Here is a 25,380-nt window from a genome sequence, read left to right as displayed (position 1 = left end):
ATACAGCACATACCGTAGGGTGACTTGTCCATACATATACAACACCACAGGGTGCATCACCACACGTCCCAGCTGAACATATGGTGCAGCCCTGGAACGAGCTGCATCGCAGTGCAGCTTGTGAAACCCGCCTCAAAAAACGGACAGACTCCTGGCCCCTCCCGCTAGAAGCCTTCCAGAAGGGGCCGACCACGCTAACCACCGGATCCGATGATCCTTTTCCATGAGGGGGAAGCGAATATGCAGGACTGACGCCAGCCCCCCCCCTCCCTCCTCAACCCAGCCCAACCCACTTGTTGCGGTCTGACCACAAAAGGCCACCTTGCTAGCGTATAATTCGGACCAATCCTTGGGGTTTGATCTCCTCTCAACCTGGGTTAACTCGGACACCCTCGAGCCGCCCCCTCTTTGGCTTGGCAACCCTTGCATCAGGCCTTTCCCCCCCAATGACACCCCGCCAGATACCACAGATACACACTAGAGTGGATCTTCGGCCGTGTACGCTAGAAGGTTTCCAGAATTTCGAGAAGCCCCTCTGGAAGCCCTCCACCCGCCCTAATGCACGAGAATCCCGGCATGAATGCAGTAAATTCCCGCAATGATCCTCGAATGACGATGCTGAAGGCGGGGGCTGAGTCGACTGGTTGACCACTCGGGGGTCCTCAATTCCTCTCGATGAGGCTGTCCCCGATCAACTAGACCAGTCAGAGACTTGTTTTCCTCCCCCCCCATCAACGCCAGATGACTTCGTATTGGAGCCGGGGGGTTGTTGTGGTCCAGTTACTTGGTTACTTGGTCAAACTAGGTGGAGTTGAGGGAAGAGAGCCGCTATCGTACGTCCAGCTGGCCGCTGGACAACAGCTGGAACTAAAATAATACATAAGAAAGACGCTTGCGCAAGGGGGAACACCACATGTGTTGTTTTTTCTCACTTTCACTTTCCACTTCTCACTTCTACCATCGAGTCAACTTGGCCCCCAAATTCCCCAGTTCTGCATAGCTGTACTCTGTACATCACTCTCGAAGGATTACACACCGGCGTCTCAAATCCCACCATGGTAGGCCACGCTAGTTGCTTTCTAGAATCCTTCGCCCAATCTGTTCTCTTCATGGCCCTAACTCGTTCTTCTTAAAACCCCCATAGTCCATCCCAGTCCCACTTCCCCTCTCCAAACAGTCGTTGTCATCGACCTCCTCACCACAGCCCCATTCCAACTCGTACTCTTCCTTCTCGTCGCCCGACATGCAATCCCCTTTCAGCTATCCAGACTCGTATGCCTCGTCCTACTCCTCATCCCCTGGCGGTATGGACTTCTTCTACGGCATGGGCGCTCCTCAAGCCCCAGTCTACGACTCCTCCTCCTCCTTTGACATGGACCCTGCCTCTCCCTTTGTGCAAGAGGTCCACCCAGAGATCTACTCCTTCACCAGCTCTCCATACATGTACTCTCCTGCAATGCCAATCAAAGAAATCCCCATCAAGGATTTCCAAATGTATGAGGCACCACCCATGGCAACCAGCGTCCCTAGCTCCGCCAGCAGCACCTGCGATAGTGTCGGCGGGTGGAATACCCACGAGGACCTGGCGATCACCAGCTACCCCCTCAGCCTGGTCGAGGACTCTGGCCCTGAATCCCCGTCCGCTGCGAAGTAAGTGAATCGCAATCACCTTGCCGTTCTCAAATTCCTTACCTCCGCGACCATGTTTACTGACAAGTGACCGCATAGACCGACCAAGCCCTTTGCCTGCGACGCCAGCGGCTGTAGCAAGTCTTTCACTCGCTTCGCCGATTTAAAGCGCCACCAGTCCAGCGTGCATTACCCGGTCTTTCGCAACTGCCCCGTGGATCACTGCTCGCGCAAGGGTAGCAATGGCTTCCCGCGCCAGGATCACCTTGTCGAGCACCTGCGTTCATACCACCACCTTGATGTACCTAAGCGTCGAGCTTTCAAGCGTTCCGCTAAGGAGATCTCATAAGTGGATCGTACGATAGTCGATGCATTCTGCTCAGCATTCTGTCTTTTTTTTTCGATTTACACTTTTCGACCGCTTGCGACGGCACAGCCAGCTGTTATTCTTCACCGCAGTGTATGATTTACGACCACATTATGTCTTTCCTTTCTCTTCTTCTTGCGCGGGCGGCGCATTTTCTTCTTGTTCTTCTTTTCTTCGCTTTGCGATTGTTCTGCTTGTTTCTATAGACTGCTTTTGGTCATGTATAGACGGCGCCGCGAGCTCTTTTCTCATTCCCATTTACTACCACTTGGTATTTTGCTTTTTATATTTCTTATTTTCTTCTGTTGATTTTCTCTTCTTCTCTTTCTTCTTCTGGACGCTATGCGATAGACGGTACATGATTCAATGGATTTAGAATTACGGATTCCCCAGGACACGAATTGGACGGATCATGACTTTGCTATTTTTGAGCCTCGGACCTACATACCATACCTACTACCACTCCAAAGGATTGTTACATCTGAAACGCTCTGTGTAACATGCCGTAGCTCCTAGCTATCGATTCCCCTCGAAGGATTGCAGTACCGTTGTAGAGTGGAGTGGAGCTGGTTCCTGGGAGCTCACTAGCTAAGAGAGGTAGCTAGCTAGGACTACTGTATCCTACTTTTGGCTCATCATCAAAAACTCTGTCAGGAGAGGGATGATTAGCTTCGGCAGTCTCAATGCAACAAAGACCGAAAATAACGCACGCGCAGATCGCTCTCCCAAAAGCAAACATCCTCTAGTGTCCCTAGTTCTTACACGCACCCACATAACCCAACTCAAACCCAATCAACCCATTTCCATTCCATAATCATCCTTACTCGTCCTCCGTACTGTAGAACATCAAGCCCGCAAAACTCAAACAGCCGTACCGGACTGGTCTAGAGCGAAGAAGATTCAATCCTTCGCTCCTCAATTCCCCGCTATCATTACAACGCTACAATCCGCCTATCCAAAGATCATCATCACATATGCAATGTACGTTCAAATCCACCCTCAAAGTGCACCTGAGATACTCGTACTCCGTAATTCGTATGTACCTTGGAATAATAACGCGGCAAGCCAAGCCAAGCCCTAACCCCCAACCCAGTCCCACAAAAGGATTGATCATCCCAACCTCCTCCCCTTTCGGCAGCCAGACCCCTCCAAAGAATCCTTTCATCGCGTCAGACAAACTTCGCCCCCATCTCATAGTGCGACAGGTAGGGGCACGTGTGTATTCCACACGGGGTACCGAGTCATGTAGATCAAACGGATTGCCATTCCATTTCCCCGCCTCCCATGGATATTAACTTAGTTTAATATTCGGCTTTCGGCTTCACCGAAGCACTGATTCGTTATTTGCTGCATACTCCGTACAGCACCCCGAGTCAGCGATGTGGATGGAGGGGGGGGATTGGGGCCGATCGGTATACCAGAACGGGTGCATCCGACTCCTCATCTGCATGACCACGTACTGTATGTAGATACCCCGTACATCAGTCGGGAGTCGCTAGTTTGACGTGATCGGGATTAGATTTCTGTATCGCGGCTTGATTTTTTTTAATTTCGTCGATTCAAGCTGTTGGGTTGGTGTGGGATCATGATATAATACCATTGGGGACGTTGAGGTCGATGGATTATCACAGTCGGTAAGGAGCAGCTTTGTCAGTATTCCAAGGTTTGCTTTACGTTCGACGAGGTATTCTCCCCCCCAGGTGGCAAAAGGTCTTTCTCGTTTCCTGTCAAGGATATTCCGAGTTATACATAGATGCTACTGAATAAGCTTTAACTATTCCATGCGGATGACATGAAACAACTCCCCAGGATAATTCCATTCTCGACTCCTTCTGATGCTCCTGTGATTCAATTGAAAGCTCCGAGTAGCCAGCACTTACAGATATATCTAGGGATACTAGGGCAGTATCACCTGGGTGATGGGTGTGTGCTTCCAAGGTTGTACTATTTCCTTGCCCTCGTGCCCCTGCTTATTACCGGCCATCATGATATTTCCCAGCGCATGGGTTCAGGAACTAGTTTCCGAAACAACCATCAGTCGTCCCATAAGACTTCAAGGTGACACGAGTAGGTATCTTCCATCCACATTTAAGTTGATCTTATACTCCACGGCTATCTAATTACACACCTGATCCGTTCTCATCCCCATACTTTCCCCAGTATTCCTCCCCACCGCCGACACCTTCCCCCCATCGACTCTCCCAATTCCCTCCACTTAACTAACTGTCGCACCTCATCCTCACGCTCAACAAACTGCACCCCAAACCCCTGCTCAAGATGCCACCCAATATGGCAATGCAGCAGCCACGCACCAGGATTATTCGTCTTAAACGCAATAGCCAAATGACCCGACGCAGGAAGAAGTGCCGTATCACGTTTAGGAAAAGATCCCGACAAAAACGTAATAGCCCCACCACCACCAACACCAACACCTACATTCGGGGTTTGGGTTTGGGTTTGGGTTTGGGTTTGGGGTTTCGTTTTGGTTGAGGCCGGATCCAGGTCCAGGGCCCGAACTGGGGTCGAGCTGAAGCCTGCATCTGCAGGGGGCCGATCCGATCCCGATACAGGCCCTGGCCCGCGCAATTATGAGAAAGTCATGCCCGTGCAGATGCACAGGGTGCGGCGCGGCTTGGGTTGTTTCTATTATTATTAGTGTCCAGGAGTCGGTGTCGGGTAGGTCGATCACTGCGTCTGCGTTTGTGCATGAGTGTGAGTGTGAGTGTGAGTTATTTGCGGAGTCGTGGTCTGGGGTTGAGGCGATCGTTTATAGTGTGGGGTTTGCCCAGTCTAGTTGCATGGACGTGCCGTTTAATGTCCAGCGGTAGTAGTTGTTTGCATTGAGGGTTATTCCTACCGGTAGAGATTTGCTGTAGGTTAATTTTTCGGACGGGGTGAAGTCGGGCATGATGATTGGTATTAGATTTGTACAGAACTCGATGAGAATCAAATTTGATGCTTATTATGACCAGTTGTGAATCGAGTGTTTGTTCCTGACATGAATTTAGATTTTGAAAATCATGGCCAGGTCAGCAGTACCTGGTCATATTTACATACATACAGCCAAAGACGAGGGGTTTGTCGCCCATGAATGACTATTTACTTTTCACTGTGTTTCATCCATTCAAATATCGTGAACCGGCTGTCATAACCTCACAAACGCCACCACCTAACAACGAGCAGACCTTAAAACAAACACTATCCCATGCGAAGTAGCAAGCATTTATCTACTTCGCCCCTAAATCTCGGAAATCCTTGAAACAAGACCCTCCTGCCTTCCCATCCCCGTCAAAAGTAACCCCCTCATCTAGGAGTCTTAACCTTTTCTCGTCGCGAAAAGAACCACTGCCTATATGCTTGCTAACCTTCCACTCCCCTTTATATCCGCCAAGTGAGCGGTCTGCCGCGAGGACTCGGTGGCATGGTACTTCGGGCGCGAAAGGGTTCGTACGCATCGCATTACCTACCGCCCGAGCGCTGGAGTTGAGGTATGTTGCCATCGCGGAGTATGTGGTCCATCGCCCTTCGGGTACAGAGAGGAGAGCGCGGTAGACGCGTCGGCGGAATGGGGTCAGTGTTGGGTGGAGAGAGATGCGCCGGAGGTACTTTTGATGGATTTCAGTTGGCGTGTTGGTGGTGGTGGTGGTGATTGTGGTCGTTGATTTGGCAGTTGGCTGGGAGTGGGGCGATGGTATGGCCGAGACGACTTGCGATGATTCTGGAGTTGTTTCTGTTGCCATAGTGTATAGATAGATAGCTTTCTTGGTCTCAAGATGAGCTTATTCGTAGTTCGTATAACAAGCGTTGGTTTGGGCTGTCCTGGATCGGCTTCTGACGCGATGAGACGCGTCGAACGCGAACTTGATTTGGTACGGATGTCTTTTTTGGCACCTCCCTTGATTTCGGGTCAATTCTAGGGATGATGTTTTATGAACAATAGCAGAGTTCATATGAGAAGTCTGACTCAAAGCTTTGAAATATAAAATGTGGTGGCGGCATCCGGAGTTGTTGTGAATGTGACCAATCAGAGTGCGTCTTACCTGGCCAACACCAGAACTTCGACTCTCCCAAAAAAAGATCAAGCCTGGAGCGCTTAACAAGGTGACGTTTCAAGAAATTTTGGATAATTTGATTCGATAATTCCATGTCTGCCACGAGTCACATGGTATCTATTCGTTTCCATTTCTAACATGACTCATTATACGCAACCTAGTACCAATATCCGCATAGTTCGTATACTAGTAGTACCTCCAAGTTTTACCTCGGCAGAAGTGAGAATCCATGGAGCCATCTCAAGCGTGATCAACATGCTCGGCAGCACTGGTAGCATTCTCCTCGGCCTTCGCAATCTCAAATGACTTGCCCGCCTCTGGGTCCAGAACACTGTTCTTGCGGCTGATAGCTTGTACCATACCAGGGTTCTCAGCCTTGAGGCGAGCAAAGGTCTTTTCAGCTTCCCAAGCCCATGGGCTTGGAGAAGCAAACAGAAGATCCATATCTTCCAAAGTACGCTGGCTACTCTCCGGATATAAAGCCCACACCATGGGGATCGTGATGACGTTGCTGGCGGCAAATACATAGAGAGTCTTTTCACCAATTGCTCCGAACATGACGGGGCATAGAAGGGTCTATATGAGTTTCAAATGTCAGTATCACATTGGAAAGACTTCTCAAAATGCATCCAAACTTACCAGCCATCCGTTTCCAATACTCCAACCAACAACACCCCAGGCATTTCCACGAGCACGAACAGCCAGAGGGAAGATCTCAGCAGGGTACACCCAGGGCACGGTCAACCAGGTAGCTCCGAAAGTCGAGGTAAAAATGAAGATCATGGAGGCTGCTGCTGCACCATATGATGACGCTTGACCCATGTCACCATCGGCTTTGGCATTAATGGCCAGGCGTGAGAATCCACCGGCGAGGAACATGGCGATTCCCTGTACTACCGATCCCCAGTATAACGTCCAGCGGCGACCGATGCGATCCAAAGTGAAAACACAGACGAGGGTAGCAAACTAGAAAAAATCATTAGCAGGAAGATAGAGAATTACACGTGCCACCCATAAACATACCATGTAGAACACATTGTTCAATCCACTAATCCACTGGCTCTTCCTCGAGTCGAACCCGGCAATGCTGAATATAGTCGGCGCGTAAACGGTGACACCAGCGATACCAACCCATTCTTGCATAATTTGCAACCAGACAACCAGTTGCACGCGACGACCAATGTGAAGATCTCCAGACTTGTAGCCAAAGAGCATGGAAAGATAAGAGTGTCCACCACCGTGAACGACGGTCTTCTCCATCTCAGCAATGGCCTGAATATCCAGAAACTCGGCCTCGGCACGGACGCGATCCTCGGGGCTGCTACCACGAAGTCGTTGAAGAATATACCGGGCTTCCTCCTCGCGGCCGACATTGACTAACCAACGTGGGGACTCAGGGAAAAACCAGACAACTCCGAAAAGAATAAGCAGGAAGATGATTTGGAAAGCGATAGGAAATCTCCACTGGAAGGCCGAGTTGCCGCCATCAATGAATGACAGACCACTGCGCAGCAGTTAGTGGCATAGTCAACCAAATAGACCAGTTAGGTTACTCACAATTCTAGCCAGTAAGCCATGACGACACCAAAGATGTTCAGAGTAAATTCAATGGCAATGAATTGGCCACGCGAAGTGTGCTCGGCGGTCTCTGTGGCCCAGACAGGAACGATAGCGTTCAAAATACCCGTGCCAATGCCATTGATGAATCGTGCTGTTTTCTTCGTCAATCACAGCCTCTCGAAGTTATCAGCTTAACGATATGGTGATCACTTACAGCAAATCATCCAATTGTGGTTTTGGAGAGGAGCACTGCAGACTCGCACCCAGGATCGCCCAAATTGCTCCAGCAGCGATGGTCTTGATTCTGCCCATGCGATCACCCAGCCAGCCGCCGAAAAGACCGCCGAACAGAGTTCCAAGATAATAAACCGCCACAATACCACCCTGCAGCAGAGAGTTGGTGACCACCGGTGTCGGTTCTCCTTCCACCATCTCCGTATAGCCGAACCCCATTAGTTCGATATAGTCCTTGGAGTTGTTGACTCCAGACATCATTCCCTGGTCATAACCAAAGAATAGAATCGACAGCGCTGCAACACAGTTGATAGCTACGAGAAGCCCTCGCTTCTCCAGCTTGTGGACAACATTCCAAGAGGAAATCTTGTCGCTCATGATGAACGAGAGGGCGCAAAGATCTAAAATCAATAATTTCCCAGATGCATAACCCGTGCGGGGACAGGGGGGAGGAGGGGTATCTATAGAATTGACGAAGGGCGTAAGGAAAAGAAAAAACGAAAGAGATCGACCGGTCACTGGGTGACTCAATGTAAGATTACTTAAAGCAACCAGCCAGTCGAGCCCCGTGGGGAATCGTGCCAGATGCAGGACAGCGATGGGACCCGAAGTTTGCGGTCCGACATCATATCATAGCACACGGGGCCTTTTAACCACTTTCGCCCGAGAAGTCGACTTGAATCCGCAACTGGAGGGAGAATCGAAGATGCGATTGGATCCCCCACCTGCAGAAGACCGACAAGGAAACTTCCCCACGAGGATCGGCCGACTGTCGCCCCAGGAAGAGCAGGTAGCGGGAGCCTCCAATCTGGTTACATCGAGTTTACGAGCACAAACAAGGAGAGGGGAACGCGAGTCTTAGACCCTCGTCGTCTCCACTGTGAAATTCAAATCCGGGTTGATTTGGTCATACTCCGTAGTGGAGGACAACTGCCTTCGGGTTCCCCCCCTCAAGCGGAAGAAGAACTGGGGAGACGCGGGGAGGTTCCTTTTAACCGACACCCGCTGGAATCGGCAATCCGACAGGCACGGCATTTGTTAAGGTTTTTTGCCCCTTGTTTTCTACCTGGAACGACCTGGTGAGAGTCAGAATGAAGGTCCCCATCCTGAAGATTGTCGCATGGAGCCATGGGACTGAAAGCCCCAGCCATCGTTTTAGGGATGATACATGTTCAGCATCGGTTAATTTCTAGCATCTGCTCGTAGCATTCTGTCATTCCCCAGCCTCGGCTACGTCGGGGCAAAGTCTACTCCGGTGAGCCCACACCCCGAAGGGGGCCAGGCCAATAGGCGGGTTTGTTCGGACTGGTCCCACCAGAAGCAAGGTTAAACCCGGAGGATCGCGATACGGAGTCTCCAGACTTTGTCGAAACTCGGCAAGCCGGGGGAAACAATGCTGTCAATGATCCACCGAACCGGAACAAAGTCCTCTTGGTATAGTATCGCCCTCATCTGCTTGACCCTTTTACTTCTTTTGCTCTACCTAGTGGCGTCGAACGATCACCGGAAGTTCGCCGACTCCAAGCCACGTTCCATTAAATAATTCTATATCTGGCCCACTTCCAGAGTACGGAGTACTATTCTCGTACTATGTAAACCGAGAATCTGATTTTTAAGGTTATCTAGCAGGTGTTCTATCTTCCGAATGACGGCTTTACTACGCCCTGCGGTCCGAGCTAAAGCCGACATCCCCACTTTTGTGGGAAGGTCGAGATAGAATTAACCGCGGAGGGCGGTAGTTGATCATGGCACATTTGACGCCGGGTATTATTCTGTGTGGTTTCCGGCAAGTATCTCATTATGGACATTAAATTAACTCATTACAGAAATAATCGAGAGCGATCGAGCATTATCTAAGATTTATACTCAGACAGGTCAGAGGAACGTGGCTGAGTACTGTGTCTTCTCGTAACAACTTGAAATATCACTCGCCTGATAGCTAGTATAAGCCTACTGGAATTGAACCTCTCCCCAGACTAAGCAAAGGACCAGCCGCCAGTCTTGTCAGCAAAGAAGTTATCCGGGTCATACTTCTTTTTGATATCCTGAAGTTTCGAAAAGGCCGAGAATGTCTGTAGAGGATTTTGGTCGTGGTTCGCATCATTAATGAAGAGAGGGAGATCATCTGCATTGCTGACCGACGCAACCATATCACGGTAGCTAGCCTGAACAGCATTGTAATCTGGCTCACTCATTCCGGGTGGCGTAGTGATCAAATAATTTAACCAAAACCACGGACCATCCGGCATCTGCATTGCATTTCCTCCCTGGGCCTTGCTGGCATCTGTCAGACTCTTCGGAACGGGCTGGAAGTCCAGCGAAAGGAGGACGTATTTGCCCTTGTTGGATTCGGCCCAGTTACGCCACACATCCAGGGCATTTTCATAACTTCCGTTGTCTGCACGATGAACGCCCACGCGGAACATGTTGGCGCCACGGGAAAGCTCTGTCGACATTGGAATAGGCATATCCACAACTTCGGGGTATGTTTTAAGGCTCATTGTGTTGAGAAGGGAAGGGATGCTGGTGAAGTTTTTGAATGCGTCGCCTGGGTCTTCACCATCATAGACGAGAAACATAATGATAGCCTCGTCGATATTCAGGTTCAGATCCGGTGTAGGCAGCTTCTCATAAGTGCCGATGATAGCCGCCTTAGGGTCAGTGTTGTATTTTATGAAGTCGCCAATCGCGGCGATGACATCGTCCTTCTGGGAAAAGAGGAAGATGATATTTCCAGCGTAGAGTTGACCGATCGGACGGCTCTGGACTGTATACTTGGTGACAACTCCGTACGCGTTGCCACCGCCACCTCGCGACGCGAAGAAGAGATCTGGGTTCGACTTATCCGAGGCAGTGACAATTTCACCGCTAGGAAGGACAATTTCCAGCTCTCGGAATGAATCGCAGGCCATGCCATATTGGGGCGATAGGTAGCTCATGCCACCACCCAGAGCAAGACCGGTTCCCACCCCGGCGAGTCGTGCTCCAACCACTGTACGATTATATTGCACATAATAGTCGTAGATATCGCCAAATACTCCGCCTGGTTGATAAGTAGCGAGAGTTGTGTCTGGGTCGTAAGATCTTTCCGTCATCCTGCTCAAATCGAGAAGGACACCCTTGTCGACAGATGAATAGAATGTGTTCGGATTGTGACCGCCAGCCTTGATTGCAAAGCGGCTGCCGGCGGCTCGAATTGCCTGGAGGGCGGTTGAGACATCCTGGGAATTCTTGGGATAGACGATGCACGAGGGCTTATAATCATCTTGTATAGTGTTCCAATATTCGATGCTGCCCACGTAATCCAAGCTGTACTCATTGCTGGTGACTTTCGACGAGCCCAATTGACTGGTTATATTTGAGCATGCCGTTGTAACTGCCGCTGCAGCTGCAGCAGAGACGCCTGTCAACAAAGGGAGAAGGAATGCAATCATGGCGCACAGCGACGCGAGTTGTGGGTGAGAATTAGAAAGGGGCGAAAGCCTTCAAATATCTCCCCATTGTCCTCCTTCACGTGGAATCAACAGACGTGATGCACGAGTTTCCTCGGTCGTAATATTTTATACGGCAGGAATACGACAACGGCGAGGGGTGAGCGTTAAAAAAGGGTGAAGAATGGCCAATCTCCAACTAGTTCAGGGGAGGTCAAATGTGGGTCAACATTTTGAATTTGCTGACGGTCGAACCAGTACTAGTATATCACAGCCGGAATTTAAGGAAGAAAGGGTTCCTCGGCAATTGGATACGATGGAATACGATAACCTTGAAATCATTTCCTAGCATAGTTAGTGGACTGTCGATCACTATCTCGAATGGGCAACGGGAGCGAAGGATCTCCCTTCAAAGCTCTCCCCCTCGAAGAAACCCCTCAAAGAGGCGCGATTCCTTGTCGTTCTAGCATAAAATCAGGAACGTTTTTCGAATATCATGACTTCAAAGAACATCCCATAACTTCAACTCCGAGGCATTTCTTAGCGATGCAATTATTGAAAAACCCCGCCTTGTTTGGCAATAAAATACTTAATGTTTTTGGATTTTTAATGCCTAAGTCGACAGAAAAATAAGACAAAACAAGACTGGATAGAGAGAGGCTAGCGAAAAAAGGAAGTATGATTGTCTGAACATTGCCACTCCCGCTGCAATCGCTGATCATATTCCGATCAGCTACCAAGCCAATCCTAATCAATGCGCAGAAGCAGATGAATCAGATGGGCAATGTCAATTATGAGTTGATTTATACAATAAACCCCATGGCTCGCTCCGGATATAGAGAAAACGAAGCTTTGCAAAAGTTTCCGGCTTATATAGACCGGCCTTCAGCTACTAAACTTGCTCCCCTTGGCAATCACAAAGCTATCCAAGGCTGCCACAAGGCGCCAACCCAGGGAATCGAAGGTCTCATTTGAAAAATTGTACGATTTTAATGGCAGTTAGATATACCCGAAGCAAAGAAAGCGGATTAGAGGTCAGCACAAACGCCTCTTCTCAACATCATGTTGATGTCACCACGCCCACAGAATTAGCTCCTGTCCAGCATTACTTCTTTTTACCACTCAGCCAAAAGCCAGGCTTTTAGAAGAAACACCAACGCTGCCCTCTTTATATTATCTTCTTATTTCTTAACTTCTTCTCAAATGAGTCTCGCACCGGCCGAATAGAGCGCAAATAAAACTTTTCTTGATATAATCTTGCTATTCATTACCAATGTGGCCAACATTCTCAGACACCTCCATCCTCGGCTTTCTGCTTTTTTTGGCCCTCTATCTACGGCCTCGACGTCGTCAAGATCCAAGTTGGACATACCGACAAGCGATCACATGTGCGCTTATGAAGGTCGGGCTGCAAAAATTTGTTACCTTCCGGATCAAGCCATCACTATCCTTGAAGCCGGGACGGGAAAAGGATCGGTTCGTTCTAGTCGATCCGGCATTACCAGAGGCGTATTATGGGGTGGCAGAGGACAATAATATTTGGCCAGAAGCTATCGGAGGCACTTGGTACCCAAACCGTTTCACTTCAGACACTATCGTTCCTGAAGGCCAGCATGTCATTCTCCATTTCCATGGCGGCTCCTACATAATGGGAGATGGTCGCACGAAATTTACTCGCTTTCTAGCTGACAACCTGTTGGACAACTCTTCCGCCCTTTATATTTTCTGTCCACAATACAGATTATCCGGTCTGCCACAAGGGCGTTTCCCTGCACAGCTCCAAGATGCTATTTCCTCATACTCCTATCTAGTTTATACGCTCCATATACCGGCTTCGCAAATAGTTCTGAGTGGTGATAGCGCAGGAGCACACCTCATTCTCGGGCTTCTCAGATATATCGTTCAGATGGATAATCCATTCATTCTTCCGGCGCCTTTATGCAATTGGGTCTTCTCGCCATGGTGCGATGTTCCGGCTGCCATCGATACCTCGGACTGGCGCAGGGACCCGAATTACAAAACTGAATACATTCCCGCGACCCTTCCAGCTTGGGGGGGCAAAGAACTATCTCAGAGACCTGGACATCACTGGTCCCATCGAGGAACAAGTTGTCCCACTCAGACATCCGTTTATATTGCCCTCGCCACTGCTTATAGTTACTGGAGGGAGAGAGATCCTACTACAGCAACACTTGCAACTTGCCCAGGCCTTCTTGAAGATACCGGAGAATATGGATTGTGTGGAACTATATAAGGAAGATGGGGTTCCCCATGATGTTTTGGCCATTGGTGGCGTTGCGAATTTTCGCCATGGGGCACTTAAATGCGCAAGGAAAGCGGGGGATTTCCTTCGAAATCTACAAACGGAAAGACGGGGGTTTAAAGCGGAATTTTTCACGGGGATAGGAAGATAATTTCGAGAATATAAATTACAAGAAGCTTGAAACATAGGTCTAGAAGGAATCGAAGTCGCTATTTTCCATACACAAAAAGCCGGCTGCTCAGAGGCTCAGAGGTCTTTTCTCTCGGGGGTCCGGTAGGCTTGCCAAAGACCAGTTGCGATTTAGATTTCCATTCTTTTGGTACCTTCCATTGTTCGGATACACGAGCATCGATCATAGGATTGTAATGTTGCAAATTGCAACCAAGCCCTTCGGCTACTAGTAGTGTCCAAACTACCAGTACTGTTAGTACTGATTTTCATCCACGTTAAGTAGGGATTTGACTTACCAGCAAGCTGGCTCATCCCACTTGCATGATCCAACCATTCAGGAAATTTGTCTTTGATTATAGGCAATTTCACTTCCAGGGGCTTAAACACAGCAGGATCCTCATAGAATAGAACCTGTCGATGCATCAGTATAAGGAATAAAATCTTCTCTGTATTTGAATAGAACTCACTGTTCCATATGCTGCACGAAATCCAGCAATACGGGCTCGATAAAGATTCTCAAATTGCTCGACAGGCACAGTAGCACTGGCGACTTCATGGGCGATATCCCATAATTTTTGGTGTTCTTCCTTCAGCAAAACAACCATGCGAGTTCCTTGGGTGTTGAATCCACTGGGCATGATTTGCATCACTTCGGAGAGGATCTCTTCAACGCGCTCATCGGAGATCGTAGACTCATTTGTCAGAGAGTGAATGGATCGACGGCCCTTGAAGCCTGCGAGGATTGATGGAGCGAGGTTAGACATCGTCTGGGTATTTTTCAACTGAATGGGGATAGTCTGTGATGATGGATCTCAAGATGCTTATGGGCTCCTTATTGTAAATTGGAAATATGCCTTATATACCTTCTGGTAAGCTGCTTTCTGTCGGGGACGGAGCACCGACATACCGATCTCACGGTCTGGCCTTTGGGGGCCAAGCGGAGATAATTCGAGCCTTGCGGGAGCTTGAGCGGAGTAAGCAGAGTTAATCCGCAGCATCCAGTCGTGGAATTCTAATACTAACCGGATATAGTCTGTGACTCACATCTACGAATGTCTACGTAGTCCGTATTCTTGTCCCCGACTTTTACTATCCACAGCCAGGCTGACTTGACGGGGATGAGATACCGGACAATTGGTTTATAAATTCAAAAAGTGGGTAATTGACATTTCGGAAAACTCTACAAAAGGTTCATTTAAAAGGCAAGGCCAGTACAAGTATATTGAAAAGCTCAGCTGACTGTATCAAGATGCTCAGGACTTAACCCCCTGATCTAGGATTCACCAGGATGGTTTCGATTTGACAAAGAATGACATGGAAGAGATCACACGGTACTATATGGGGGTTGGTCTTTCCAGGAGATCAATACGAAATGGATACATGTGTATCTACAAAGCAAAAGTAATAGATGCCAAAACTGCCAAAATTCGTCCTATAGCGACACTTGAGTATATCGATTGGCTTGACGGACCTCGCATCCTAGGACGTCATTTTAAATGCATGTCCATCGGGCATAAGAGGGAATGTTTCGCTTTGGGAATACCTCTAGCGTATGAAATCTGATAAGAATCGAATTCGCCGTCCGATAAAAAGCTTTCTACTACTATTGCAAAGGGCGTTATAGCTCAAATTCAGAGCCCAGAACAACTTGATTATCGGTCTCCGGGAATTGAGATTTATGTGTAATTTTTTTTTCTTTTCTTTAGAAATACATCAATAAAATAGAATAAAACAGATTATTGTTTCAACATCAGAGTTTCAGTATATTGTTCCAGCCACCCATAAATCATAAAGCCAGGTAAAGACCGGGGCAGCCAGGGGCAGGAACGTGCGACGCGACCGATCTTCGGGGACATTCCGCCCGCCATCGAGCTGCTTTCTGCCACCCAACAAAATCGCTCATAGCACTCGCCTTCGAACTGGATTTTCGCATTGCTTCACTGTTGTACTGTCGAACGAACCATGGGAGTATTGAAATCAGGACAATGAAACTATCCTTCAACCCAAATTTTCCTTTTTTTTCCCCGCTGTTATGAAGAGGGAAACTAGGCAAATTTTGTTCCTCTTTTTTACTTTCTCAACAAGTCACCACAATCGCCGATAGACGGAGATTCTCCGATACAAATCCTGGGCTTGCCCCAACAAAGCTCCAGCTCATCTCATCGGGGTCAAAAGATAACTACTCGCACATCTTGAGAATGCCTGGATCTTTGGCTGTAACAGCAGAAATAGAATAAAGCGGTGGCCAATGGCCACTTATGATTTATAAGCTCAACCCTTCTGCGGGCGTGCCACATCTAGGAATCGGGGATCGCCGCCCTGGAGACATAGGCATACAATCGTTCTCCTTCACTTCTGGCGATCGGGGTATACTAGTTACTGGCCAGGATTGGGCAGCATCTGGGCAATCCCTTCCAAGGTTGTAACTAGTCCTCTCCTTTCCAAAGAGGTCGATATCAAGTTGAGTGTACGACTAGTAACGGTTTGTACATAAAGATATAGGTAGGTGGTAGTAGTAAATATGATCGCAGTTCACATCCATTTATTTTCAAGCTGTACTCGTAGTATGATATCCTCCGCAGTCCGGACTAGTCCGATGTTGACCTGTTCCACACCGGGCCGGTCTCCGGCGTTGATCATAGACAAAGGAGGCGTAAAAAGGACATAGATTCCCTCAATCATTATAGACAAAGGTAGTAATTACCAACGCATTTAGAAGTCATCCCTAAAAACTTCGAGGATTCTCAAGCACTTACTAGTAGTTAACGGCGAATATGTAATGCCGAGAGTAGCCGTGGTAAGAGAGGGGATCGGAGGATCCGGTAAACCTGATCGCACTTTTTCAAGCCCCGCGGACATCAAGGACGGTTAGGGGCGTCATTTGGGCAGGCTAACTTTAAAGGCACTAGGGATAGAGAGGTCTTCCCGGGGTAGATCTGGCCGCGCCAGGTGGAGAGCGGAAAAGGTCTTCATGGTTCCCGTAGGCATCACACACCCGTATAGCCGTAAGGTATACAAGATTCTCATGTTGCCCTGGCGATATACCTTTCACACAAGAGGATCAGAACTATACAAGTAGTGAGATACTCCGTAGTTGATACTGTAAAAGACTGCTGTAGAGTCGTCTTTGCATTTAAATCGGCATCCCCGGCAAACACGCCAACTTGCCGAGTCGACCCGAATGGGGCTTACCTAATATCTCCAAACCGCGAAAGCTCAGTCCTTTCCCGCCAGATTGGACCTTCAAGACACCTCATCTCCTCCTCCCTCCCCAATTCTCACCCTCCCCTACCTCCACGCTAATTTCCAGGAGGACTTTTTCCCCTCTCTTCTCTCTGTGATCTGTCTCCGTATCTGTCTCTCGTCATGTTCCGTACTATTCTCCCCCGTGCTGCGCCGCGGGCTGCGCTCCGCGCCGGCTCCAAGGCTGTGCCTTCCACCTTCATTGCTCCCTCTATGCTCTTCATTGGCCGCTCAAGTCGCGGTTATGCCTCTGAAGCCGGTAAGTTTATACTTGAACAGCTTCTCGGGGACGATCCCGATTGCTCCCCGTGCTCCCCGGTGGACGATTGCTGATTTCCGGTGTGCCCAACAACAGGAGACCACGATCTTGTCATCATCGGTGGTGGTGTCGCCGGTTACGTTGCCGCCATCAAGGCTGGTCAGGAGGGTCTGAAGGTATGTTTGATGCCATTTTGACACCGCATCCAACAGATGGAGCTGTGTTGATCGCAACCTTGAAATTTTGCTAACCAGAAGAAATCTGTCTAGACTGTCTGTATCGAGAAGCGCGGAAAACTCGGCGGTACTTGCCTGAACGTCGGCTGCATTCCCTCAAAGTCCCTACTCAACAACTCCCACCTCTACCACCAGATCCTCCACGACTCCAAGAAGCGCGGTATCGAAGTTGGTGATGTCACGCTCAACCTTGGACAGATGATGAAGGCCAAGGACCAGTCCGTTGAGGCTCTGACCAAGGGTGTCGAGTTCCTGCTCAAGAAGAACGGTGTCGACTACATCAAGGGTGCCGGTTCCTTTGTCGATGGCAACACTGTCAAGGTTGCCCTCAACGAGGGTGGCGAGCAGACCGTCCGCGGCAAGAACATCCTGATTGCCACCGGTTCCGAAGCCACTCCCTTCCCCGGCCTGAACATCGACGAGAAGCGCATCATCACCAGCACTGGTGCTCTTGCCCTCACTGAGGTCCCCAAGAAGATGGTTGTCATTGGTGGTGGTATTATCGGTCTCGAGATGGTGCGTTTATTATCTGCCACTCGCGCACTCTGCGCGCATTGGTTATACCTGGGTAACTAACACTCTTTGTCATTATAGGCCTCCGTTTGGTCCCGTCTCGGTGCTCAGGTCACCGTTGTTGAGTTCCTCGGCCAGATCGGTGGTCCCGGTATGGATGCCGAGATCGCCAAGCAGGCCCAAAAGATCCTGGGCAAGCAGGGCATCAAGTTCAAGACTGGCACCAAGGTCGTCAATGGTGATGACAGCGGTGCTACCGTCGCCCTGAACGTTGAGTCCGCTAAGGGCGGTAAGGAGGAGACCCTGGACGCTGATGTTGTCCTGGTCGCCATTGGCCGTCGTCCCTACACCGAGGGCCTGAACCTCGAGAACGTCGGTATCGACAAGGACGACCGTGGCCGTCTCGTCATCGACCAGGAGTACCGCACCAAGCTGCCCCACGTCCGCGTTATTGGTGACGTTACCTTCGGCCCCATGCTGGCCCACAAGGCCGAGGAAGAGGCCGTTGCTGCCGTCGAGTACATCAAGAAGGGCCACGGGCACGTCAACTACGCCGCCATTCCCTCCGTCATGTACACTCACCCCGAGGTCGCCTGGGTCGGCCAAAACGAGGCCGAGGTAAAGGCCTCCGGTGTCAAGTACAACGTCGGATCTTTCCCCTTCACCGCCAACTCTCGTGCTAAGACCAACCTCGACACTGAGGGTCTCGTCAAGATCATCGCCGATGCCGAGACTGACCGCATCTTGGGTGCCCATATCATCGGCCCCGGTGCCGGTGAGATGATCGCCGAGGCTACCCTCGCCATTGAGTACGGTGCTTCAAGTGAGGATGTTGCCCGCACTTGCCACGCCCACCCTACCCTCTCCGAGGCTTTCAAGGAGGCCGCCATGGCCACCTACTCCAAGCCCATTCACTTCTAGACGTTGACGCAGTTGCGATTTCGATATCCTCTCACCCCCCGTGTACTACTTTTGTTGGAGTTTTAGTCTAGCTTCGCTAGCAAACTACATGTAGCATTTCATGTAATCATTTCTTTCTGTTATTATCTCTAAAAACACACACTACCAATCCTAGTGCCTTTGCATTTCGTTAGCCAATTGCTTTATGTTCTCTGCCCAATATATACCTCCCAGGACGTGTAGACTTACCATATCAGTACTAGTACATTAAACTTACACCTGGGCACTTTCCAAGGTTGAAAATGAGAAAATGGAAGGAATGCGGTGATGAACCTGCAAATATCATGGTTCGCCCGTGTTCTACTATGTAAAACCTGGGGGTATGATTACATCCATACCTAGGTATTTTCAATTGCTCGCAATCCTTAATTTCCAAATTCCGCCAAATCGCTACTCAATATGGCAGGGATGACTTGAATTTTGTCGTTATCAAACCCTTCGAATGTGCTAGGGTCGCCGTGCCCCGATAAAAAGAAGACCTGGCCAATTGGGCGGATATAGCCTCCATCATTAAACTTCCCGTCATTCATAGGAGCCAAGAAGAATTTCTGCTACTCAAGTTCTCCGTTCAAAGTCGTCTCAAACTCGTCAAAGTAGACATTGGGTATCTGGCCTGACAAAATCTTGTCTTATATTTTCTGGAAAACAACCAGCAGATTGGAGCAGTCGAGGAACTGTGAAATAACGCAATTCACCTCAGGGTATTGTGGTTTCAGTTTGACTGACTGTTGATTGAACCGTTTCCTGGCATTACTGGCAGACTTTCCTTGTATGACCCTCTGCATGATCTGTTTGATGCCAAAGGATTTTCCAGCGCCTGGTGGGCCAAACACTCCGGTAGAAAGTGGCCTTTGGGGGGATTTGCAAGATATTCCTGTACTTTATTTGAGATGTAATGAAATTTTTCCATTACCTCCCTGTCGGCTACAGTCATCTTGCCAAACTTGGCTGTGGGGATAGATGCTAGTGGTCCATCCTCTTCCCGAGCATTCATGATACCTTCAGCCAGGTCAAAGATTTGATTTTTCAAGCTGCGTCGAGGATGAGGAGGTCTTCGTTCCACGCATTGTTCCAATATGGACCATGTCTCACGCTTTTCAGGTGTTGAAGGTATTTCAGAACATTGAATGTTCTGAGTTCGCTCCATTCCGAATTCCAAGTCCGGGTATTGTGGGCACCAATTTTTGGGTCTCTCAGATGCAGGGAACCCCTTTTCAGCAAGGGAGCGAACATTGCTTAACCCTTTTGTGATCGGTCCTCGAAGATCAATATTTGCGAAAGCTCGGCGTGGGTGAATAATCATCTCGCTTCTCACGCTGAACATCAATCCACTTGTAAACGCGGCTTGGAGTGACGGGCGAGGTACAGAGTATGGCAGTGTCACAACAGCTGCACCGTTCTCTAAATCAAAATAGAGCTGATTTCGGGATGGAGTCTGCTGCAAGACAACCGCACCGGAGGAACCAATTCGAATGATCCATTGGACTGTTGCCGTAAACTCACCTGGGGAGTCTGGTATTTCAGCGGGCTTGAAGAGATTTACTACATCCGCAGCTATTTTCTCCCATGATGAATTCGGCGTGATGGATATTCCGTTGTCCCTTAGATCATCAGCATCGATAATTATAACCAGATATTTCAATTCAGGATTCCTGAATATTTTGAAAATCCCTGGAGTTTGGTTCGCAGTCTGCGATATATGCTTCGGGCTTCTCGTACTATAGAAGACATAGGAGGATCTGCAGTCTCCCAGACGAGATTGCCACTTTTCCGTGGAAATCATTTTGCCTTCTGGGTCGTCGATCACGAGAAAACGACTTGATATGCTTTTCCAAGTTGAGGGGGGGTTCTGCGGGCTTTCGTCATCTGATAACCGGATATTGATAGGCAGAAGCGGAGAGGTTGCATCAAATGACCGTTGAGAGTGAATTTCGGATTTTCCATCGACGAAAGACAACTCGATCATGGAGAACAGAGAGTTCGCACATCTGATCTTCTCGATGCCGGGCTGATGGTTATCAATGTCATGAAAAGTCGGGTTGATACTGTTTTCGCTTTCTTCAAACAGAAATTTACGTATGAGCCTTGGTCCAGCCTCCAGGCCTTGGATAGATCGAACATCCCCTTTTTGGGAAGAAAAAAGATCAACTTGATCTCTTCCTAGCACCGTAATATCGGGCTCTCCATGAATCCTGGGTAGTAGGGGTGACATGGCGATTACAGCGAAATAGAGCACGCTATTACTATGAAACCCTGAGTAGTAAGCGTGCGGGAAACAGTTGGAAATTATTTCGCTTTGGGGGGGGGGGGACTATGAATTTAAACCGGATACTATATAATAATAGGCCCATAAGTTTCAACAGTCTAGAGATTGTCCAGCCCTTCTACATACACTCCAGGGATAGGTTCTACCAATCGCAACAAAAAGAAATTCGAACGAGTTCTATGGTAGCATCATATGTCTGAAAATAGTCAAACTTACCGCGGTATACGTTGGGCTTCTCTTTGAGTCATGGCTTCTATAATGTTTTTGAAAGCTCTGGTTCTCATCTAGCTTGGCCCATGACATCAAGTCTTTCCTTATAAGACAATCTACACTCAGGCATTATTATCACCTACGACGTATGCGGATCGTTACGGAGCCAGCTACACCGTGAAATAAACTAATTTTCAGGTCTTGGATATAGACTGGAAGGGTACTCGTTTAAATTCAAAAACTATTTCATTCCTCATACCAGGGGTTAGTCAGTATGATGACGCGTTAACATCGAATCGATCAGTCATGATCAGATGCGCGAAAAAGAGTACGAATACGAGCGTATTGTCTTGAAAGGTCTCGCCGCAGCGAATCTAATCATGTTCTAAGGTACGAAGTTTTATAGGTGGTTCGAACTGCCGCGCAAAACTCTAAGAGAATCTAGACCCGTCAGTCCATATATTAAGGCCTGCCGGGCCGATTCACATTCACCTACCCATGGCTCAAGGCCTGAAGAACAGGTCGTTATCGCCCAAACTATAGGTGACGTTCCCCGCGTCCTGGTGTTCCGGCAGACCACTGTGAGCGTACCCCGGCCGGATTCGGACTTCGACATCACGGGGTAAGACAGAGAACAAACAACATTCCGAAACCAACTACTAGCTAGGTGGCTTTTTCATTTGTGAAATTTTAGGCGAGGTGGTTAGGGGTTTGTGGCGGCCTCGCGATGAAAAAGTCCACCAGAGCAACCGCGGGCGCAACACACACTGTCCACCATGTTAGAAGATGGCAAAAAAAACAAAAGATAAAAAGGATACTCCGATAGGGGGAATCGAACCCCCGGCTGCCGTGTGAGAGACGGCGATGTTAGCCACTACACCATATCGGACGGGTACGTGGAGTTTATTCAGGTTTAGTGTATTACACTTCCGGTTTAGCGTACTCGGTCGCTTTGCGCTCCTGTGCGTGGTAGTATATAAGTCTCGACCTCCCCCCTCCCAACCAACACTTCCACAAATTCGTTTTTCGCACCGCCGCGCTGGTCCTTGCAGCTGAGGCATCTTTGCTATTGATCCGGGTCGCAGCGCTCCGGGGCTTCGCCACCCGTATTTCTCCAGCAGAGTTGGTACATGAGCCAGGATTGCCGCCTCCACTGAATTCGCAAACTCCATTGGGCTTAGAACAAGATGGATTGACGAGAGTGAACGATCTGCCGTACCAGCCAAGGCCTAAAACCACCTTGCTTGGCTCAAATCCAGCCATCCACATTAGATCCAAGCCTTCCCTAATCTCAGTAAGATTGGTGTGAGGACGAATAATGGGATCAGTATATTGTTTCTTAAGAATCCCAGACACCATGAATGTCATAACTCATGAAATTGAACCAGTCGAGATTTTTTGCCATTGCGGCGAGATCAAAACCTTGCAGGTACCAGTATGAAGATGGCAAAGTGACACTAATACCGTATGAAGTACCCCAGCTTGATCGCATCTCCTTCAGAAGCCTCACGAAGTTGTCCGTATCGGCAGACGAGCCCCCACGATCATCGGCTGCGGGGTATTCCCAATCAATATCAATACCGTCAAAACCGTAAGATTGCATAAAGTTTTGCAGGTGCTCAATAAATTTGCGTCGATTTGCAGAGGTGCTGGCCATGTCACTGAAAGCCGTTCGAGTATTCGGAGTATTGCCTTCGTCGTTAATTGTCCAACCACCAAGTGAAATCCAAGTCTCAGGGCCTGGGCTCTTCTTTTTGAGCGCAGTAAAACTCTTATAAAGCCCTGCAGCTGCAGATGACATAGGTGATATTTCGAATGTCGTTGGGCCGAAAAATGTGAACGCAAAATTGAGATGCGTTAGACCAACCAGTGGGATCTCATCTGGTGTTCTCCGATTGCAGAGTCGGGAGTTTGAATCGTCAGCCCAGCTCTCATAGTATCCGATTCGGCGGCCGTTCTCTGCTGATGTCCCAGAGCATTTTGGTCTATTAACGTCTCCGCATGAGCCATATCCATCCTGGCAGCCAGTGCCGTAAAACTCGGAGGTGGTGCCACAGAACCCAAACTGTGAACAACAAACGTTCAAAGGACAGTTACCCTCGCCTGTCTTCGCATACTCGCCGCAGGGAGCTGTAGCATTACAATTGGAAATGCAGACTTCTGGTGCACAGCTAGAAGGGGCGTAGGAGCAAACTCCGGTGTCGCTGCAGCAGGCACCGTTGACACAAGATATACCCGGAGCACAAGTTCCAGTGGGGAGGGATTCTCTTTTTTGAGAGACCCTGATTGTTTGCCGAGGTCTTTTAGACAGAGGATTTAGGCTTGCCAGCGATGTTTTGAAAGAGCCCTCGATTTTTGAATGCAGGGGTATCCGGAGAGTAAGGCTCGAAGAGCGGCAGGAGGGCTTTTGATGAGTTGCGAGCAAGCTGAGGGGTCATTTGCCATTTTGTCGAATTTGCCTGTGGTGATTCAGTTGATTCCGCAGGATTTACAGATGAAGACTGGGTGGAAACAAGTGAAGATGATCCCGATCCTGCGACAAGCCAGCAACACTGGATTACAACCCATAGCGTTGCAAATCGCATTTTCGAGGTTGAATGTGTAGGCTTCTGGCAGAGGGAAGAACTGTCTGTTTGCTGCCAACAAAACCTGTACTAGAACGCAGTTTGGAGACTGTTGTTCAGTAAATGGATATTGCGGTAGCACCAATGATTACTGCAGACCCCCTAACTGTTACTTCGGGTCCTGCTTGACAACAGGATATCCCTCTACGAATGGATTGTGCGGCCCTAACTTTGCGGGCAACATGACATGTGTTGGGTCACAGTTTGGTGACTGTTGCTCTGTGGCTGGATATTGTGCCAGTTCAAGTGATTACTGCTCCGGTGCAAACTGTTTTAGTGGCCCATGTGTCTCTTGAATCTAGCATAACAAACTTTCTAATGGAAATTCCGATGCTGCTTTTCAAGCTGCAGACATTATAACATGAGAGATAGGGACAGTAGTTAAGAATCATCCGCTCTAACTGCCAGTGGACATGGATACTGTATTTTTTTTAGCGCATAGTTATCCCTTCGACGTTTGCTTTCAAGTTGTTGCTGGATCTTGAATTCAAGATATATTGATCCAAACACCGAGTAATATGTAATGTGCCGTCAATATCTGGTAATATAATACTTTCCACATTAACTTCAAGTTCATATAATAATAGATAAATCACCAGCTTGGTGCAATAAAATAGTCTCTCCAGGCACCCTTATCCGCATCCCCGAATTTCTCAACGCCTCCCTCCACGCCATATTCACCCACTGTCCATACACCACTTTCAACCAGCTCTGTCCACCGTTCAAACAGTCTCTCCATTCTCTGCGGTCGCCACTCGCCGCCGAACGGATGAAACCGACCATGCTGGAAGAGTTCCGTGAATGAATCCTGAGGAACTGGTCTCCCATCACTCATCCTAGCCCCCTCCTCGTCTCTCCAAATGCCAGGACGAAGTGCAAATGGGAGCACGAGTCGAAAACCCGCCTCCTCCGTATCATAAGCTGCCCGGCGCACAGGCTCACTATAGAGCCCGGTGGGAATAGGATCACTATTGTCTATGCTCGTACCCCTATGCGCGATGGAGAATATGCTAGAGATCTCGGAGTTGAGATCCACTAGCTGGTTTGAAGCTGCAAATAGTAAGACTCCGGGAATACTATCCTCTTCATGATATATGCTGGTAAACTGCTGTCGTCCAGCAAAAGCCTCCTTGTCATGCGGCACCTCGAGCCCAGGTGCAATGAATTTGAAACGTGGAGTCTTAACTTGTGATAAGAGTGAGCGAATGAAGCATTTTTCCGGCACAGCAGCTGTATCCAGCTCTGCACTGGTAAATAGTGGTCCAGATATGGACAGGAGTGAGCTAGGAGGCATTCGAGATTCTACCGCAGCTGAGTAGCGCTCTATCGTGATAATAGTGCTTTGAATCTGGGCATCGCAGT

General features: G+C 48.9%; 10 protein-coding genes across 10 annotated transcripts; 3 read left to right on the top strand and 7 right to left on the bottom strand.

The window, feature by feature from the left end:
- Window positions 1-1,243: 1,243 nt before the first annotated feature.
- On the top strand, window positions 1,244-1,978 carry N7481_012332 (uncharacterized protein; the record flags this gene model as incomplete). Its single annotated transcript, XM_057271551.1, has 2 exons — window positions 1,244-1,650; window positions 1,729-1,978. The coding sequence occupies 2 exons, from the start codon at window positions 1,244-1,246 to the stop codon at window positions 1,976-1,978; spliced, it is 657 nt and encodes a 218-aa protein (XP_057115739.1).
- A 3,245-nt stretch (window positions 1,979-5,223) lies between these two features.
- Window positions 5,224-5,736, bottom strand: N7481_012331 (MGMT family protein; the record flags this gene model as incomplete). The annotated part of the gene is made up of 1 exon (XM_057271550.1): window positions 5,224-5,736. One exon carries the CDS (start codon window positions 5,734-5,736, stop codon window positions 5,224-5,226), a length of 513 nt encoding a protein of 170 aa, XP_057115738.1.
- A 552-nt stretch (window positions 5,737-6,288) lies between these two features.
- Window positions 6,289-8,220, bottom strand: N7481_012330 (uncharacterized protein; the record flags this gene model as incomplete). The annotated part of the gene is made up of 5 exons (XM_057271549.1): window positions 6,289-6,624; window positions 6,688-7,014; window positions 7,072-7,552; window positions 7,606-7,759; window positions 7,872-8,220. 5 exons carry the CDS (start codon window positions 8,218-8,220, stop codon window positions 6,289-6,291), a joined length of 1,647 nt encoding a protein of 548 aa, XP_057115737.1.
- Window positions 8,221-9,818: 1,598 nt separating this feature from the next.
- Window positions 9,819-11,276, bottom strand: N7481_012329 (FAD-binding oxidoreductase; the record flags this gene model as incomplete). The annotated part of the gene is made up of 1 exon (XM_057271548.1): window positions 9,819-11,276. The coding sequence occupies one exon, from the start codon at window positions 11,274-11,276 to the stop codon at window positions 9,819-9,821; it is 1,458 nt and encodes a 485-aa protein (XP_057115736.1).
- Window positions 11,277-12,546: 1,270 nt separating this feature from the next.
- On the top strand, window positions 12,547-13,527 carry N7481_012328 (alpha/beta hydrolase; the record flags this gene model as incomplete). The annotated part of the gene is made up of 1 exon (XM_057271547.1): window positions 12,547-13,527. The coding sequence occupies one exon, from the start codon at window positions 12,547-12,549 to the stop codon at window positions 13,525-13,527; it is 981 nt and encodes a 326-aa protein (XP_057115735.1).
- Window positions 13,528-13,745: 218 nt separating this feature from the next.
- On the bottom strand, window positions 13,746-14,471 carry N7481_012327 (uncharacterized protein; the record flags this gene model as incomplete). The annotated part of the gene is made up of 3 exons (XM_057271546.1): window positions 13,746-13,948; window positions 14,004-14,118; window positions 14,175-14,471. The coding sequence occupies 3 exons, from the start codon at window positions 14,469-14,471 to the stop codon at window positions 13,746-13,748; spliced, it is 615 nt and encodes a 204-aa protein (XP_057115734.1).
- Window positions 14,472-17,073: 2,602 nt separating this feature from the next.
- On the top strand, window positions 17,074-18,879 carry N7481_012326 (dihydrolipoyl dehydrogenase; the record flags this gene model as incomplete). Its single annotated transcript, XM_057271545.1, has 4 exons — window positions 17,074-17,209; window positions 17,306-17,385; window positions 17,479-17,961; window positions 18,040-18,879. The coding sequence occupies 4 exons, from the start codon at window positions 17,074-17,076 to the stop codon at window positions 18,877-18,879; spliced, it is 1,539 nt and encodes a 512-aa protein (XP_057115733.1).
- Window positions 18,880-19,630: 751 nt separating this feature from the next.
- Window positions 19,631-20,884, bottom strand: N7481_012325 (uncharacterized protein; the record flags this gene model as incomplete). Its single annotated transcript, XM_057271544.1, has 1 exon — window positions 19,631-20,884. One exon carries the CDS (start codon window positions 20,882-20,884, stop codon window positions 19,631-19,633), a length of 1,254 nt encoding a protein of 417 aa, XP_057115732.1.
- Window positions 20,885-22,315: 1,431 nt separating this feature from the next.
- N7481_012324 (class V chitinase) lies at window positions 22,316-23,522 on the bottom strand (the record flags this gene model as incomplete). The annotated part of the gene is made up of 2 exons (XM_057271543.1): window positions 22,316-22,764; window positions 22,817-23,522. Coding segments are annotated over 2 exons (1,155 nt in total), but the record flags the coding sequence as incomplete, so codon positions are not given.
- A 1,088-nt stretch (window positions 23,523-24,610) lies between these two features.
- N7481_012323 (uncharacterized protein) lies at window positions 24,611-25,312 on the bottom strand (the record flags this gene model as incomplete). Its single annotated transcript, XM_057271542.1, has 1 exon — window positions 24,611-25,312. One exon carries the CDS (start codon window positions 25,310-25,312, stop codon window positions 24,611-24,613), a length of 702 nt encoding a protein of 233 aa, XP_057115730.1.
- Between the last annotated feature and the right edge of the window lie 68 nt (window positions 25,313-25,380).

Source organism: Penicillium waksmanii, assembly GCF_028829765.1.
Source record: "Penicillium waksmanii strain IBT 27052 chromosome Unknown utg000010l:1.0-3698451.0:1.0-3701458.0, whole genome shotgun sequence".
NCBI classification, from domain to species: Eukaryota; Fungi; Ascomycota; class Eurotiomycetes; order Eurotiales; family Aspergillaceae; genus Penicillium; species Penicillium waksmanii.
Note: the sequence above shows the minus strand (reverse complement) of the source record. Positions and strands in the feature narration are given on the sequence as shown.